Source organism: Heteronotia binoei, chromosome 6 (assembly GCF_032191835.1).
Source record: "Heteronotia binoei isolate CCM8104 ecotype False Entrance Well chromosome 6, APGP_CSIRO_Hbin_v1, whole genome shotgun sequence".
NCBI classification, from domain to species: domain Eukaryota; kingdom Metazoa; phylum Chordata; class Lepidosauria; order Squamata; family Gekkonidae; genus Heteronotia; species Heteronotia binoei.
This window is the reverse complement of record NC_083228.1, coordinates 111,420,920-111,437,723: the sequence shown is the minus strand read 5'-3', so window position 1 is coordinate 111,437,723 and position 16,804 is coordinate 111,420,920. Positions and strand designations below refer to the sequence as shown.

The following is a 16,804-nucleotide window of genomic DNA, read 5'->3' as shown; positions in this document are numbered from 1 at the left end:
GCAAACCACCTCTGAACATCTCTTGCCTTGAACCTTATGGGGTCACCATAAGTCAGCTGTGACTTGATGGCACTTTCCACCACCAGCATGAAATGAGTCTTGACATCCCCATATCTTCTCTTGCAGCTGGCTGCGTCTGTCATTCAAGAATCTAAAGACATGTCAGCAATTAGGTTGTTAACATTTATCATAATCATATGCTTAATATCTCTAGAAATCAGTATTCCAAGATAAGTAATGACTTTTGAGCACCACCAAAAATGTCTGTGAACAAATTCTCTTGTAACAATTGGCTTCCTCTCCTTCAGTCAAGAATATCCCATTCCCCTACTATTTCCCCCACTAATCCTATTTTTTCCTGTTATCCAATTATAGAAGTTATACACTTTCTAGTCTCCATTGCTATCTGACAATTATGCACATCCAGGCAGTTTCACTATGTCCATTATAAATTTTCTTTTATGGTACAATTCACAACAAAACACTTATCATTGTCAACCATTTTAATTGCTTTTTTCCCATGATTTTGAAGGCTGAGAGTTATAGTCTGACCTTCCTCTCAGCACAGAATATGCAAGTATTCTAAAAGCAAATTTGAACAAAAAGTGCATAGTGCTAAGAAACGAATGTAAAGGCAAAACAAGTTTCCACTGGCCAACACAATGTTCCATTGATTCACAAAGGTAGGATGAGGAGGAGTTATAACATTTTGAAGGTCGTTGCTGAAGATTAAAGGAACAGACCCTCAAATGCACAGCTGGAAAGTGTATTTTGCATAAACTAGCTAAAATACTTCATTTTAACCTAAGTATGCTTTCACACTAGCTGTTTCATCTGGAATTGACATGATTCGTTCATTCAGCTTTAACAGATAATATAGATTATATAATTCATTATCTACTCTAGTAATGTGTTTCCCCCCCTGTGGTTCTTCTGTCTTTACTCATACCTAATTTGCAGCATTGTAAAAAATACTATCAGAGTGCTAGGTTATCTTCTGTTACCTTCTGTTCCCTCCTGAACCAGCATAATGTTCACAAATGAATTCTCAATTATGAGTTATGGGGATGGGAAGGAATAATTACTGCTTTCTCACTTTGTAGGAGTAGTCACTGTTTTTAAATCATAAATTCATAACAGTAATATAACAATAATTAAAAATAAAACAAGCAGACAGTGGGTTTTTCCTACAATATGAATAGGGCTATTTAATTTCTTTCCCTGCCATACAAGGACTGATAAACGTCAGCCCTAGACTTAGCAGGGGCTGCAATAATGGCTGTGGGGCTGAGAGCAAGTCAGGTGGAACTCCTCATCAGTTCTGGGCTTGGAGTGGGGAGCCTGGGGGGGGGGCGAGTTCCAGCAGCTGGCCCATGTCAGTCAATCAATGTCTGGTGGGCATGTTGGGAGGTGAAGAACTCCAGGTAGACTTAGAATCCAGGAGTTTACTTCAGGTCTGCCCCTTCCTTATTTATTCCAGTGGCTGCTGGGGCCTTGCAGAACTGATATAGCCAGGAGGCCTGGTAGAGATGATGGGGCTGGGAAGTGACATTAAGAATCACTGTTTGATAAACACAGATTTGTTTCTTGATGTGTAGGGATTAATCCCATTGCGACAGTAGGGCAAATGAGATAACTAAGCTGTGGAGAGTAGAACCCTGCAAGCCACTTGAAGAGAATCAAACTTGGCTAGACCTTTACTAAACCTTAGCCACCACCTACTTCAGTGTAGGGCAGGTCATGAAAACTGTATGGGGTGCATAATATATAGGGAGTTATATAAATTTAAGTGCCATCAAGTCGCAACTGACTTATGGCGACCCCAGCAAGGGGCTTTCAAGACAAGTGAGAAGTAGAGGTGGGTTGCCATTGCCTTCCTCTGCAGAGTCTTCCTTCTGCCCTCTAAATACAATCCTGCTTAGCTTCCAAGGTCTGATGAGATTGGGCTATACTGTACCATTCCACTTCCTGTGCATATAGTTAGACAACTGCAAAAGAAAAGCATGCACTGTATGATTAAGGATTTTGAAGAAACATATTAGTCATTGACTAACTCTTTTTTGCTTCTTGGTGTCAGAGGAACGTGTCAAGAATTTGACAAAATGTTACTGTGTGGGGAGAAAGTGGGGAGGGCTGCTTCTCAGCTGAGTGCTTTTGATTAACAGGGTGGGTGCAAATATACTGAAGGATGACTACTCTCCCTGGTGAATTCCCCCCTAAGAATTCCATACGCTACTTTCTCTTGACTTACAACCTCATCAGGCAAATGCAGCCTACATCAAGAGACTCAGTACTTGGAACCCATTTAGCCACACAACAAATGGAAGGGAACGAAGGGTATTGTCTAGTTTATTTCTCCAAGATGGAACAGAACTATCTTGGGATATGGCACTAAATTTAGGGTAAGATTAGTAAGTAATAATTCACCAAGTTGCCAAGAAAGGTGTCAGGAAATGACACTGCTGTTTAGGTCAGAAGACTGAAGTCGTTTGCTACTAATACTCAAGGCCATACGCTGTATTCATTTGTTCAATTCATTCTGGCATCAGTTGCTAGCATACTTCCAATGTGGTGAGTGCCTCCTGTATAGAAGTTCCTGTGTTTATGACTGGGTCTTTTTACAAGCCCATAAAAGTGGGGTGCCACACCAGGCCTTAAGAGGACTCTTGTCATATGTGTGAGTGCATCTTTAAGAATTTTGGAACAGTCCACTTCTTGTCCTTCCTGAATCCCTCTATATAGATTTTTATTATGTGTATGTGTGTTAAGTGTCATCAAGTTGCTTCCAATTTATGGCAGACCCTATGCATTAATGACTTGCAAAAGAAAATATTCCACCAACAGCAAAACAATAAACCACCCATTTATGCCCTACAGCTTTGTACATAGGCTTCCTTGTGTTCAATTTTCTAGAGATTTATCAACCAAGACCATTTTTAGTAGTTAGTAATTATTTAGAACTAACTCTTAAAATGTTCCAAGATTATGGTTTTATTTATTTTTCAGAATTACATACATCTCTCCCCATTGTCAGCCTACATGTAATATTTCTACCAGGCCTCCCCATTATGATGGAAAAGGAACTCCCTTTTGTACAGAAATAAACCCATGCAAATGTCATAGGAGGCAATTTTGGTTGTATGGCTTTTTAAAGAAATGGGTCTGCTTCATCTTTCAATGTGGATTTATTTCCAGATCTAAATATGGACAGATAGTCATTGTTCTGCATGCTTGCTGGCTTTCAAAACCATTAGAGGTGGTCTAATATATTCATGTCACTTTTCATGTCACTCCAAATTTATGGCAGTATCTTTAGCATGCTCTTTGTGAATGTGTATGTTCAATAATCCAGAATACTAATGCTTTGTTCCAAGAAAGGGAACAGGAAATTCTTTTCTTCTTCCTTTCTAAACATAAAGTTACTGTTTACATTCCATTTAAATGACTGGGAGGTTAGAGCCTTTACCATTCAATTTGGTTTTTGTCTTCTTAATGCCAGTATAGTTATTTTTGCAACTGGGTTTTCTTTATTATAATTGGAATAGAAAATTATAATATATAGAACATGGAGCTGAGAAATACAAATAACATAAAACAGAAACTGGACAGATTATTATTTGTCAAAATAGCATGTTCGTAAAAACAAATGGAATATTTTTAGTACATAATTTAGAACCATCAACTTCCTTAGATTCAAAACAAAATAAAAAACAGCAATATCAAATGTTTACAGAGTGCATATAGAAACAGACTAGGCTGTATGTGCAGAATTTAGTACAATGGGGGAAATAACATCTCTCCAGCTGCAGGTCATTTCATTTCTGGAAAACGGAGCCCCTCCTCTCCTGCCACCATTTTCCAGATCCAGACTGGGTCAGAGGTTCTTGGGGGAGTAAGTTCCCTGAAGCCACCTTGTGGCTGTAATGAAAGTGATACATTAGGGTAGGGGTGCCAACCATTCCCCATAATTACAGCTCATCTCTAGAGAGCCAGTTTGGTGTTGTGGTTAAGTGTGTGGGAAAACCGGGTTTGATTCCCCACTACTTCAGTTGCAGCTGCTGAAATGGCCTTGGGTCAGCCATAGCTCTCCCGAGTTGTCCTTGAAAGGGCAGCTGCTGGGAGAGCTTTCTCAGCTCCACCTACCTCACAGGGTGTCTGTTGTGGGGGAGGAAGATAAAGGAGATTGTGAGCCACTCTGAGACTCTGAGATTTGGAGTGGAGGGTGGGATATAAATCCAATATCTTCTTCTTCTTCATCTCCAAACTAGAGATCAGTTCCCCTGGAGAAAATGGGTGTTTTGGAGGGTGAAATCTGTGGCATTGTACCCCACTGAGGTTTCTATCCTCCCCAGGCTACATCGTCAAATATCTAGGAGTTTCCCAACCTGAATCTAGCAACCATACCCGCAATCCCCCACCAATGGCCAGGAGGAATCTGGCAACCATCAAGGCAACCCAACCTGACTCATTTTAAAAAAGTGTAATGTAGTCTGAGGCATAGCTTTGTCTAATCTCTTTAGCTCTTTTCTGGGGCTGAAGGGCAGAGAAGTGAAGGTGAATCAAGCAGCAAAGTGCTGTTTGGGTGGCAAGCACCGTCCCTAGCCAACACAGGTTCATTGTAATGTACAGGCACACAAGTGTATGGATGTAAGGCTCTCTCCATACAGTTGGGCTCTCTTGATGATTGATTGAGGTAAGGTTGCCAACTCAAGGTTTGGAAAGACCTGAAGATCTGAGGGTGGGGTTTAGGGAGAGGAGGAAACTTAGTAGGATACCATGCATGATGCAGTTCACCTTCCAAAGCAGCTGTTTCTCCAGAAGTGGAATAAATGCTTTAAATAAATAATAAGCAAATAGGTGATTTATGGACTCTGGAGATCAGTTGTGATTCTGGGAGCCCCCACCAGGAGTCTGGCAACCCTAGAGTGAGGAGAGCCGCTTGTTTCCACATGTGTATACATGTAACATCTTAAAGTACATTTGAATGAATGTACATAGGTTGGAGGTAAAGCTTGCCACCACAATCCTGCTGCCACCTCACATGCACATTTGAATGTGAGGACTCTTACCTTCTGCCATCTCTGAGTCAGCCTCCAGTTCTCCCTTTCCATATTCTTCCCAAGACTAGCTTCCTTGTTCCATAACACACCATCCCAATAGCTGTTGTTTGATTAACAGCAAAGGGCTAGAGTCAGAAGAGTCTCTTTTCCTCCCTACCCCTATCAGCAATCTTCATTGCCTGAGTGTAATTTTCAGCCTTCAGGCAAAGAAATCCTGTTTTGTTGGGGAGTCACTAGTCTTGGAGTATGCACATCCACCTCCCCACATAGCCAGGGCTTATTTATTTTATTTTTTGGAGCAAGGGAATTCCATGGGGAATAGGCAAATAAGACTGGGACAAATGTCTTCACTCTCTTCAGTCTTCATGCATTTGAGCATTTTAGACTAGCCTGATGAATGCATCTTGGTGCATTCACAGGGCCAACCCTAGACTGTCTGGCACCCTAGGCAAGGCTAACTTCTGGTCTCCCCCCCCCCCCTCATACTGATAACATCACTTGAGTCACGTGTGGGGTGTCTAACTCAGTGCCCCAGAAGGCCCATGCCCTAGGCAATTGCCTGGTTTACCTAGTGGCAGGACCAGCTCTGTGTATTCAGCCCTGGATAATGGGACAAGTCCCTACAATTGTTTCAAGGCCACATATACAATGGGAATTACCTCACATATAACCCCTTTGGTCCTGGACTTGCTACTGTTTCCAGTTGCATCCACATGCACAGTGTGGCCCAGCCTGGGCTTTAGTGGGGCCTATGATCCAAGAGGGCCTAACTAGGGTTGCTAAGTCCAATTAAAGAAATATCTGGGGACTTTGGGGGTGGAGCCAGGAGACATTAGGGGTGGAGCCAAGATCAAGGCTGTGATAAGCATAATTGAACTCCAAAGGGAGTTCTGGCCATCACATTTAAAGGGACGGCACACCTTTTCAATGCCTTCCTTCCATAGGAAATAATGAAGGATAGGGGTACCTTCTTTTGGGACTCATAAAATTGGACCCCCTGGTCCAATCGTTTTGAAACTTGGGGGATATTTTGGGGAGAGGCACTAGATGCTGTACTGAAAATTTGGTGCCTCTACCTAAAAAAACAGCCCCCCAAAATCCCCAGATCCCCACGGATCAATTCTCCATTATTTTCTATGGGAATAAATCTCCATAGGGAATAACAGAGTTCCCAGCAGACATTTCCCTCCCCCCGCTTTCTGATGACCCTGAAGCGGGGGGAGGGCCTCCAAACTGGGGGATCCCCTGCCCCCACCTGGGGATTGGCAACCCTAGGCATAACATAGACTGCAACCTGAGGTGGTCAACTTAGAGTTGCCAACTCCAGGTTGGGAAATTTCCAGAGATGTTGTAGGTACACCCTGGGGGTTAAATGTGGGGTTTGGGGAGGGATCATAGCAGGGTATAATGCCATACAGTTCAACCCCTCCAGTAGCCATTTTTCTCAGGGGTACTAATTTCTGCTGTCTGAAAATGTTGTAAGTCCAAGAGATCTCCCACTGGAGGTTGGCAACTCCACTTTCATTACCGATGACATTTTGTATATTGGAAGGAAAGGGGCTTGTGACAAATCTGTATCTCTGCTCAAGCTGGGGAATACCATCTTGCCACAGAATAGGGAAGTAGGGAATGTCAACTCCATTTTGGGAAATTACTATTGATTTTGAAGAAGGTTGAGTTTAGGGACGGGGAAGTACCACAATGGGGATGTAATGCTATCGAGTCCACCCTCTGAAGTTGCCACTGTTGTCTGGCAATCAGTTGTAATACAGAAGAACTCCAGGCCACACCTGAGGGTTGCCAACTCTAGGCTGGGAAATACTTGGAGACTTTGGGGGTGGAGCCACTCTCCAAAGCTGTTTTCTTCAGGGGAACCGATCTCTGTAACCTGGAGGTGAGTTCTAATTCCAGGAGACATCCAGGCGCTACCTGGAGGTTGTCAGCTGTAGCTGCGAGATACGACTAGATGTGTAAAAAAAAGAAAAAAGGAAGGAAGGAAATGTCCTCTTACTTTACCCTGAAACCATTTTTTACTTATTTCTAAGTAAATATGCTTAGAACTGGGTCTGATTCCAAGCCTTTGTGGGCCTGATTCCAAATTCAAGTTCACTACAAACACTGCCAGCTAGAATCAGGAGCCAGGAAAATGATATTTTAAGAGCTCCCACTGACTTTCAGTTTCTGGACTGATATGACAAGAGTGTGATAGATGACAAATACCAATGATAAATAACTAGAACTAATTTTACGCACTAAATTCGAGGTCTAACATTAACAGATGAGACCAGGTTAATATATTAAATTAGAAAGGTGCTATTCTGCCCACACGTTGGCAATGAATAAAGAGAGTCCTAACATTAAAAAGTTACTAATAATGTCGCTTTTCCCTTATGCAGAAAGATGGTTTCCCTGGTATCTTTAAATACACAGATACCATTTTTTTAAAAAAAATCTTGCTCTGAAACAGACCAAGTTCTAAGTCAGGAGATGCTACATTACTGTATTTATCCTTTAAAAAAGGACATGTATAATTATGCTTTTTGAGATTTAAATGCACAGTATAATGGGTAGGAGGAGAATATGTAAGTAATTGGGATATAGGCCTTAAACGCTTCTTGAACTGATAATGCAGAATTACTTTTGAGATATAATAAGAAGCAAGGAAGCATCTATAGAGAAAATAATTATTCTTTAAAGTATATTAGAGTTAAAGTGTGGGGAAACACAATATCTGTGGAAAAAAGAAGGAAAAAACATTTTCTCTTCTAGCTTCAGGTGTTTAAGTTTCAATTTTAACCTTCTTAGAACTGCAGGTATTTTTGTTCTTTGTGACTTATCCTGGCAGTTATAAAATAACAACAGTATAAACTGGAATGGAATAAAATATATGTGTTGCTGCTAACATTATGCATTACTCAGACATATTCATGCTTCAGTTTTTACAAATACAGTAAGAGTTTCCATTACCACAGGACTTTCGCGATGCAATCATCACCACCCTATACAAGAACAAAGGGGAAAAGTCAGACTGCTCCAACTACCGGGGGATAACCCTGCTCTCCATTGCAGGCAAAATCCTTGCCAGAATACTCCTGAACAGACTGGTGCCCGCCATTGCAGAAGAACTCCTCCCAGAGAGCCAGTGCGGCTTCAGAGCTAACAGGAGCACCACCGACATGGTATTTGTTCTCAGGCAGCTCCAAGAGAAATGCAGGGAACAGAACAAGGCTCTGTATGTGACTTTTGTCGACCTTACCAAAGCTTTCGATACCGTTAGCAGGAAAGGCCTGTGGCAAATCTTGGAACGTTTAGGATGTCCCCCAAGGTTCCTCAGCATGATCATCCAGCTACACGAAGACCAGCGAGGCCAAGTCAGACACTGCAACGACCTCTCGGAGACCTTCCCAATAGGCACAGGTGTAAAGCAAGGCTGCGTTCTCGCGCCAACTCTCTTTACGATCTTCTTTAGCATGATGCTTCAAAGAGCCGCAGTAGATCTAGATGATGACGATGGTGTCTACATCCGCTATCGCACCGATGGCAGCCTGTTCAACCTGAGGCGACTAAAGGCCCACTCCAAGACAATGGAAAAACTCATCTGAGAGCTACTGTTTGCTGATGATGCTGCACTCGTCTCCCACTCGGTATCAGCTCTGCAGCATATGACGTCCTGCTTTGCAGAGGCTGCCAAGCTATTCGGCCTAGAAGTTAGTCTGAAGAAGACAGAAGTTCTCCACCAGCCTGCACCCCAGGAAGATTATCACCCTCCCTGCATCACTGTGGGTGAATCAGTTCTGAAGACAGTACAGCAGTACAGCTATCATCTCCTCAGATGCTAAGATCGACAAGGAGATCGACAACAGGCTGGCAAAGGCAAACCGTGCCTTTGGCCGACTGCACAAAAGAGTGTGGAGCAACAAGCATCTGAAAAAAGGCACAAAGATCAATGTTTACAAAGCGGTTGTGATGACAACCCTCATCTACGGCTCCGAATCGTGGGTTTTATACCGTCATCACCTGCGACTCCTTGAGCGCTTTCATCAGCGCTGCCTTTGCACCATCCTCAACATCCACTGGAGTGACTTTGTGACCAACACTGAAGTTCTCAAGTGGGCAGAGGTTACCAGCATCGAGGCACTGCTGTTGAAGACGCAGCTGCGCTGGGCAGGGCATATTTCTAGGATGGAAAACCACCGCCTTCCCAAGATTGCCCTGTATGGCGAACTCTCCACCGGCCATCGAAATAGAGGGGCACCAAAGAAGAGGTACAAGGACTCCTTGAAGAAATCCCTTGGCACCTGTCGCATCAACCATCACCAGTGGTCTGACCTAGCCTCAGATCGCAAAGCATGGAGGCACACCGTCCACCAGGCTGTCTCTTCTTTTGAGAACGCACGCATAGCTGGTCTTGAGGACAAAAGGAGATTGAGGAAGAATCGCACTGCTACAGCACCAGCCCTAAATCAGACTTTTCCCTGCAGCCACTGTGGCCGGACCTGCCTGTCCCGCATTGGTCTTGTCAGCCACCAGCGAGCCTGCAGCAGACGTGGACTATTGCACCCTTCTTAAATCTTCATTCGCGAAGCCAAGCCGAGAGAGAGAAGAGTTTCCATGTATAGATGCAGGGTTGCCAGCTTCCAGGTAGAGCCTGGACACCTCAGAACTGCAACCCTTTCTCCATTCTATCCTAAGGACTCAATTTTATCCAATGAGCCCATAGGATAGGATGGAGAGATTGGTCTGCTGCTGTGGCCCAACCCCAGAGAAGCCTCTCAGAGACTTCAAGAGGTGCAGGGGGCAGGGAGGTCTTTTTCCTGCTTTTGCAAGCTAGGGTGCAAAATCCCTGTTGTGTGTGTGTGTGTGGGGGGGTGCCACATCCAATTCTGCACCCCTGGATTGCCGGCACCCTAATTCAAGTGGGTGGTCCAGCCCTGGGAGTATGTTTTAGAATGGTATAAATCATTCCTTATTGGATCAGATTCAGAAGGTTACTGTTAGAGACCAGTTCTCATCATTATGCTCTTTGGAGTTCCACAAGGAACCCATGCTGTTTAATCTTTAGAGATCAGTCGTGATTTGGATAATGGGTGTCTTCAGTATGCTATAGCTGCTGTGATTAAATGGCTGAGGGTGAACAAGTTGAAACTGAATCCTGATAACATGGAAGGGAAGCTGGTAAGAAAGACCAAGGTCTTGAAGGGTATTGTGCTTCCCTCATTTAAGGGGTTCAGCTGGCCCTTGATGACTTACTTAAGAAGTTACAGGTTATGCTGGATCCAAAATTCTTGCTAGAGAAGCAAATTAGTTCAGCTGCAAAAATGCTTTCTTCTAGCTTCAATTAACCAAAGATGTCTCCTTACCTCGACTTGGCTGATGTGGCCACAAGAATCCATGCCTCAGAAAACTACATTTTCAGAAAACAGAATTTTCATGCCTCAGAAAACAAACGGCTATATTTTTGTAATGCACTCTACGTGGGTCTGCCCATGAAGACTGCTTGGAATCATTAGCTGCTACAGACCACCACAGCTCAATTACTATTAAGAAATAGAATGAGTATGAAGATTACACCTATTCTGCAGTTACTCCATTGACTACCACCTTTTTTAGGTTCAGTTCAAAGTGGTGGTCATTACCTGTAAAGTCATCTGTCCTCTGGAGCCCACATGTCTGCAGAGCAGCCTCTCTTGATATGTCTGCTCTGACAACTTTGCCCATCTGAACACAGCCTTCTGAAGGTGCCACTGGGTGTCTTGGATATCTCTCCCCACCATTCCTTTCTTGTCATGGCAACTCTTTCAGTGGGAAGATTTTATACAACAAATATATAAATCTGTGGCCTTTCTCCTGCAGAGAAACTGGGAAAAGCAAAGGAACTTGGTGACTTTAGTATCTTGGGACAAGAACAATTTGTTTAATCTATTATTTTGCCAACTGCATCCTGTGTACTGTGTCCCAAAGGGAACTACTGAGAATGGAGCTGGTTCTACATTTATAACCCCCTATCTGCAAAGCATGATTTCTATCTCTTAGGCATATTGGAGTGTGACAAAGAGACAAGAAGTTGGGAGCTAGTAATTATAAACCGTGCAACTGATGTTTACCTGAATTACACAGCCCCCTCATGTACAAATAGCAGAGAGGCAGGGTGTACAGGTTTTAAATGAAGAAAAATTATTACTTGCCAGTTTGGGGCAGTGTGGAAATTGAAAACTAAAAGAGGGGAAGCAAAGAAGAGGCAAAACTAGCCTCTTGTCTTTCTAATCTCAAAAACTTAAGCCAGAACCTTGTCTTGGAAACTAACAGCACTAGAGCAACTGCTCTTCATTCATCTCTTGTTTTTTGTACAGAAGTGCTAAATTGATTTTAGACTGCGCTCTGAGCTAGATTCATTAACCAAAATGTGGGCATGCAGTAATTGAGTCTTGTACACAGAGATTCCCCAGATGGTTAAGGCAGAAGCCCTGACAGCTGCACACAGCAGCCACTCGGCAACAGGAGGTGACTATCTGATCATCCCTACTCCACGGATGCTTGTCTCATACAGATTTTTTGGAAATGAATGTCTAAGATACTTCACCATCTGGCCTGCCACTCTCCATTGTGAGATGAGACACCCTTTTCTGCTTTTCACCAAGAATTCAATTTTGCAGCATTAATTGCTAACCTAGCTTTTCCCACATATGTTGAAATAAGAAAAAAAGACAGAAGATCCCAATTGTGGGATATGGGCTAGTTCCGTCACTTGAGGGAAAAGACCTTGAAATTCACTTTTCTTCTGAAGAACCTATTAAAACAACCAGACTCTTTGTCTAGGTATCAAATAGGCTTAATAGTCCAGAATTTAGTGCTAAAGAAGCAGGTCCAGGAATATACATATAATGACAGGATTCTTTCCTCATCTCTCTTGTTGATTTTCAATGGCAGTGGCTTATAAAATGCATAGCAAAGGGTAAAAAGAAAATTGCAGGCATATCTACCCTGGAAACCAGCAGACCTGAGCTCTGATAAGGATTTGCTTATTTTTGTTATGAAAATAAAATCCGGAAAATGGAGTGTTCTGTTTCCGCTATCAAGGTAGAGGAATATTTGTGCATTGGGTATGCTGAGGTAGTGAAAAATAGTGCTGATTTTGCCTCAGTAGCCAAAATGGGCTGGGGATTGCCAAAGTCAGCAGGGATGCATAGCACAAGCAACAAATTGAGTTTGGATAGTGGTAAAAAAAATCCCATGTAATGTTTTTTTTGTTTTGTTTTTGGAGCCCTGTCTACAGGGGACCTTTCCTTTCCTTTCCTTAGGCACCATCTATTTTTTTTCAAAAAGCCTAAATTGAGAAGGAAGTGAGAGCTAGCAGGCCAACACCTGTGTAATCCATACACTTTAAAATAGCTTCCAATCAAGTTCTGTTGCCAAGTGATAGCCAGGCAAAGAACAAGAGTTTGGTGTGTTGTTACTGTGATTGTGGATCCATGGGTGATTGCATATTAATAACTACATGATGCCCATCCAGTTTCTATGGAACTGCTGGAGATGCCTTTTGATTTTGGTAGTGATGTTACCCAAATTGATATGCATGATGGGCCTGTATGTGCACAGTGTCTTCTACACGTGTAGGATCAGACTATGTCACCAGGATAATTATTTGGAGATCAAACATTCTGGTGTATATCTGGGTCCCAATTTGGCACAGTGCTCTGATTAGGGAAAAAATGAGCTAGAGAGAGAGAGAGAGAGAATCTTTATATATAATGACATGCAACAGAAAGCAATACCATAAAACAGCATAGAAATACAGTAATGCAGTCCTGGCAATGCTATCATTAGTCGTTGCTTGATTGTGCTGAATGGCCAATTGTAAGGGAAATAAAGGACCAGAAGAAAAACTTATACTGGCCTATACAGAAGAGAAGTGTCTATGGGGCTGTGATCCAGGACAAAAAAAGAAAAGCTGGTCCAGGATGAAGGGAAAATCCAAACTGAAACCAGCTAAGAAGGCATTGGGAAGGACAAGGTTGGGATCCACACTAGGATTAAGACCAAGAGTGTAGAACATTAAACCCATTTGATAGTGAGAGTTCTTTGGTGGGATTGAGTGACCGTGACTGGGAAATGGCTTCAGGTGTTCTCATAAAGGCTGGGAAATCAAAATTGTACTATTTTATTAACAGTGAAGAAAAAGAAATATGTAGGGAATGTATAATTATCATTTTATTACGTTATATTAATTATTAAAGACTCGTTTTCCTCTACACCAATTTGTTTCTTCATCTTCACCATTTTAGTAACAACAATATTTCAGTATCACATCCGGAAGCAAGATCTTGCTTTATTTTAACTAATGATTTTATCCAATGATAAACTACAATTCAAATAATGCATTTTAGATGAGGTGTGATATCATGGATGGACAAGAACGTTTGCAGTTTTGTGCGGAAGATGCAGCTCAGCCAAGGACATTGCACTGGTGAATGACTGTAGTTTGGCAGAGCTATTGGAACAGCGCATCATCATCAAATGGAACACAGGATCATCACACAAAGTTGTTTCATGCTGATTAAGCAGAGAGGCAGTGTTTTATTTCTTTACTGCCTTTATTGCTTTTCCATCAATAACTGAAACCATGCACAACCATAGGTTAAATTACAAATTAATCCAATAAATAATAATTATGATAATATAACCAGTTCATTTGCTACATATTTTTGGACATGGGAACAGCTGTATAGTTCATCCATATGGGACTTTTCAGTGTTCTACTATTATAATGCCTGGAAATTCTACTCATCCTAGAATCATAATTTGTCCCATTGGTCTGAAATTTGACAGAAATTTGACAGGGTCTGTCCTGCTCTTGTGGCACAGAAGTTAAGATGGCATCCTTAACAGACAATTTCCATGTTTTTGGAACATGAATGTATCTATCAATGTGTTGATTCTGATCCTAAACTGGAGCTTTTCTTGATTTTTTAAAAAATCTATATTTTACTGGCACTGAACCCTCTGCCACAAATTTGGCTAAGCTGATGTATAGGAAACTAATGCAACCATATCTGTAGGCTACTGTAACTGCATTTCACTGTAACGGGGGTCGGCCATCACATCTACCATGAAGATATTGGTGTGCCAGCAAAGAAAATTAAGAGGGGGAGATAAGCGTTGTACTTAATTGGACATGGTTGGAGCAAGCCAAATCCCAGTGACATTACAGCACTCAGGGAATTAACACAGGGATTCCATTTGGACTTGGCAGGTCTGGGTTAGGAATTTCATGTATAAGCAATGCCTGTTGCCCTCTCCTATATCACTAGCCTCTGCAGTGCTGCCAATGCCTTGGTTGCCTGGGTAGAAATCTGGCCCTGAGTGCCCAGCAAAATGGTCTGGTGTGCCACAGTCAGTATGGGCGTTTTCGCACTCACCTTCAGCCGACGCGACCCCCCCTCTTCACCGCGCAGGATCTGCGCGGATTTTGCACTAAACGCCGCGGAGCAGCCGGAAGAGCCGGAAAGTCCCGGTGCTTTTGCCGCGCAAACGGAAACTGCTTTTTGGCGGTTTTCGTTTGCGCCGCAAAAGCGCCGGGACTTTCCGGCTCTTCCGGCTGCTCTGCGGCGTTTAGTGCGAAATCCGCGCAGATCCTGCGCGGTGAAGAGGGGTGTCGCGCCGGCCGAAGGTGAGTGCGAAAACGCTCTATGTGTGCCAAGGATTGTTCACCCCTGAGCTATAGGACTGAAGCAGCAGGGTACCAACCTGAACAGCAAGACCCATATTGAATTTACCTAAAGTTTAACATGCACAGACATCCATGAAGGTATTCTGGATAGTTACCAAATAAAACCTCTTCAGACATATTCAGGATTGATTTATGATCATGCATATAACTAGATACAAATATTTTTCAATATATATAGGAAGTAAGCAGAGTTTCAATGAGCTAACTTGAAAGAGAAAGGGTACTTTGACTCAAAAGCTTACACCCCCAAAATCCTGTTAAATCTTCGAGGTCTTACTGGACTCAAGTCTGACTCTTGATATCTAACTTTGTAAGTTGGGGTTGATGTGTTCTAGTCTTCTTTTTTGAATAGTGAAGGGGCTGATCTAAGTCTACCTGGAAGCTCATAGTGACATGAAGGGGTTTTTTTAAAAAAAATAAAAGCCAGCAGGAACTCATTTGCATATTATGCCACACCCCCAACACCAAGCCAGCTGGAACTGCATTCCTGTGCGTTCCTGCTCAAAAAAGTCCTCTCACATGGATCTCCTTCCTCCATGGAACAGCTGCTAATTTCTACACATGCAGGGAGAAGAGAAAACCAGTGTATTGCTCTTTTCAACAGTCCTAAGCTCCAATTTTACATTCCAGGGGTTGATTAAACATTTCACCATTTTTGTACCTCTGCATCTAAGTGAGTGAGATTTTTAATTTATTAATAGTACTCTGGATATTGTATTTATATGTTACTGAAAAGGTATAATATTTAAACCATATTTCTTTTGCTTGGTTAAAAGAATTATTTTCACACTGTCGTTTAAATTCAAGGCATCTAAGATTGTTATACAGTATCAAATGTACTCAAGAGACAGTAATGGAATAATAAGCTAGGCATAATTGGCTTGTTGACAATGGATTCTTGCTTGCTGAAGCAACATTCAATAATGGCAATTTTGTTTCTTTGCAGCGTTCAGGTGGTTCTTTAGCTATTCCTTTGTGCGCATTATTCAGGGAACTGTATCTCTCCATGCACCCACAGGAAAAACCCTCTCTTTATCTACATATGAGGTAAGCACAGAAGGACAGAAAATAACCCCTACGTCCAAAAAAATCGAAGTATATCGTTCCAAGAGTGTGGGTCATGAACCAAATGCTGAGACTCCCCAACCACGTTTGCTGACACGAGCGTGAAGATTCATTTAGAGGTGCTTGAGATTTGTGACAACGAAGAAGCCATGGACACCGTCTCAATCATCAGTAATATCAGCCAATCCTCTACTCAAGTCCGGTCTCCATCCTTGCGTTATTCTCGGAAAGAAAACAGGTTTGTGTCCGTGATCTAGGAGAAACGGCTTCCTACTCCCTCTTCATACCATCAAACAATCCCGGCAGTGATATTAACATATCAAATCCCTGACACTGTGGAAGCTCACAGGCAGAACAGTAAAAAGCAACACATGGAGAAAGATGGTTATCAGGAAGAGATACAAGTGCTGAACAAAGCATACAGGAAATAGAGAAGAAGATGAGGGCAGCAACTTAGGAATGTTTATACGTCAGATCTGAGTAACATTGGTTGTTTTTCAGAGTCAATACAGTTCACTATTAATTTTTTGCTTTGATGATAAAATAATACTAAGGATATTGATGCAACAGTGGTAAACACTGGTGCATTATGGTACTACTGCAGATCAGAAGTGACAAGGTTACAATCCGAGAATCATATGGCAAAGCCCATTGAAGTCAATAGTGTTCTAAACAGACTGAAGGAAAAATTTTTAAAGCAGCTCCTTTGTAAAAGTGCAGGATGTGCCCCCTCCCCCCAAGTGAATACTTGTGGGGTGTTCTTTTGTTTACTTCGGCACTGAGCTATCTACTTATGAAAACATATGGGGCCAAATCATTTTCTGTTTGATTAAAAGGTTTTCTGTCTGATCAAAAGCTTTGGGGCTTACAGGCCTTTAAATTGATGAATGTGGAGGAAGGATTGTCTTTGGGCCCCCCAAAAGGCTATGCTGAAGAACATAGGAGCTATGTG

The 16,804-nt window shown here is 42.3% G+C and overlaps 1 protein-coding gene across 1 annotated transcript in view; it reads left to right on the top strand.

The window, feature by feature from the left end:
* The window catches only part of GPR149 (G protein-coupled receptor 149), a 46,518-nt gene extending 30,186 nt beyond the window's left edge, over positions 1 to 16,332 (top strand). The window contains 6 exon segments of the mRNA XM_060242705.1: positions 15,734 to 15,769; positions 15,772 to 15,919; positions 15,922 to 16,098; positions 16,101 to 16,174; positions 16,176 to 16,280; positions 16,282 to 16,332. Coding sequence (XP_060098688.1) covers positions 15,734 to 15,769; positions 15,772 to 15,919; positions 15,922 to 16,098; positions 16,101 to 16,174; positions 16,176 to 16,280; positions 16,282 to 16,332 — 591 coding nt within the window.
* The last annotated feature ends 472 nt before the right edge of the window (positions 16,333 to 16,804 follow it).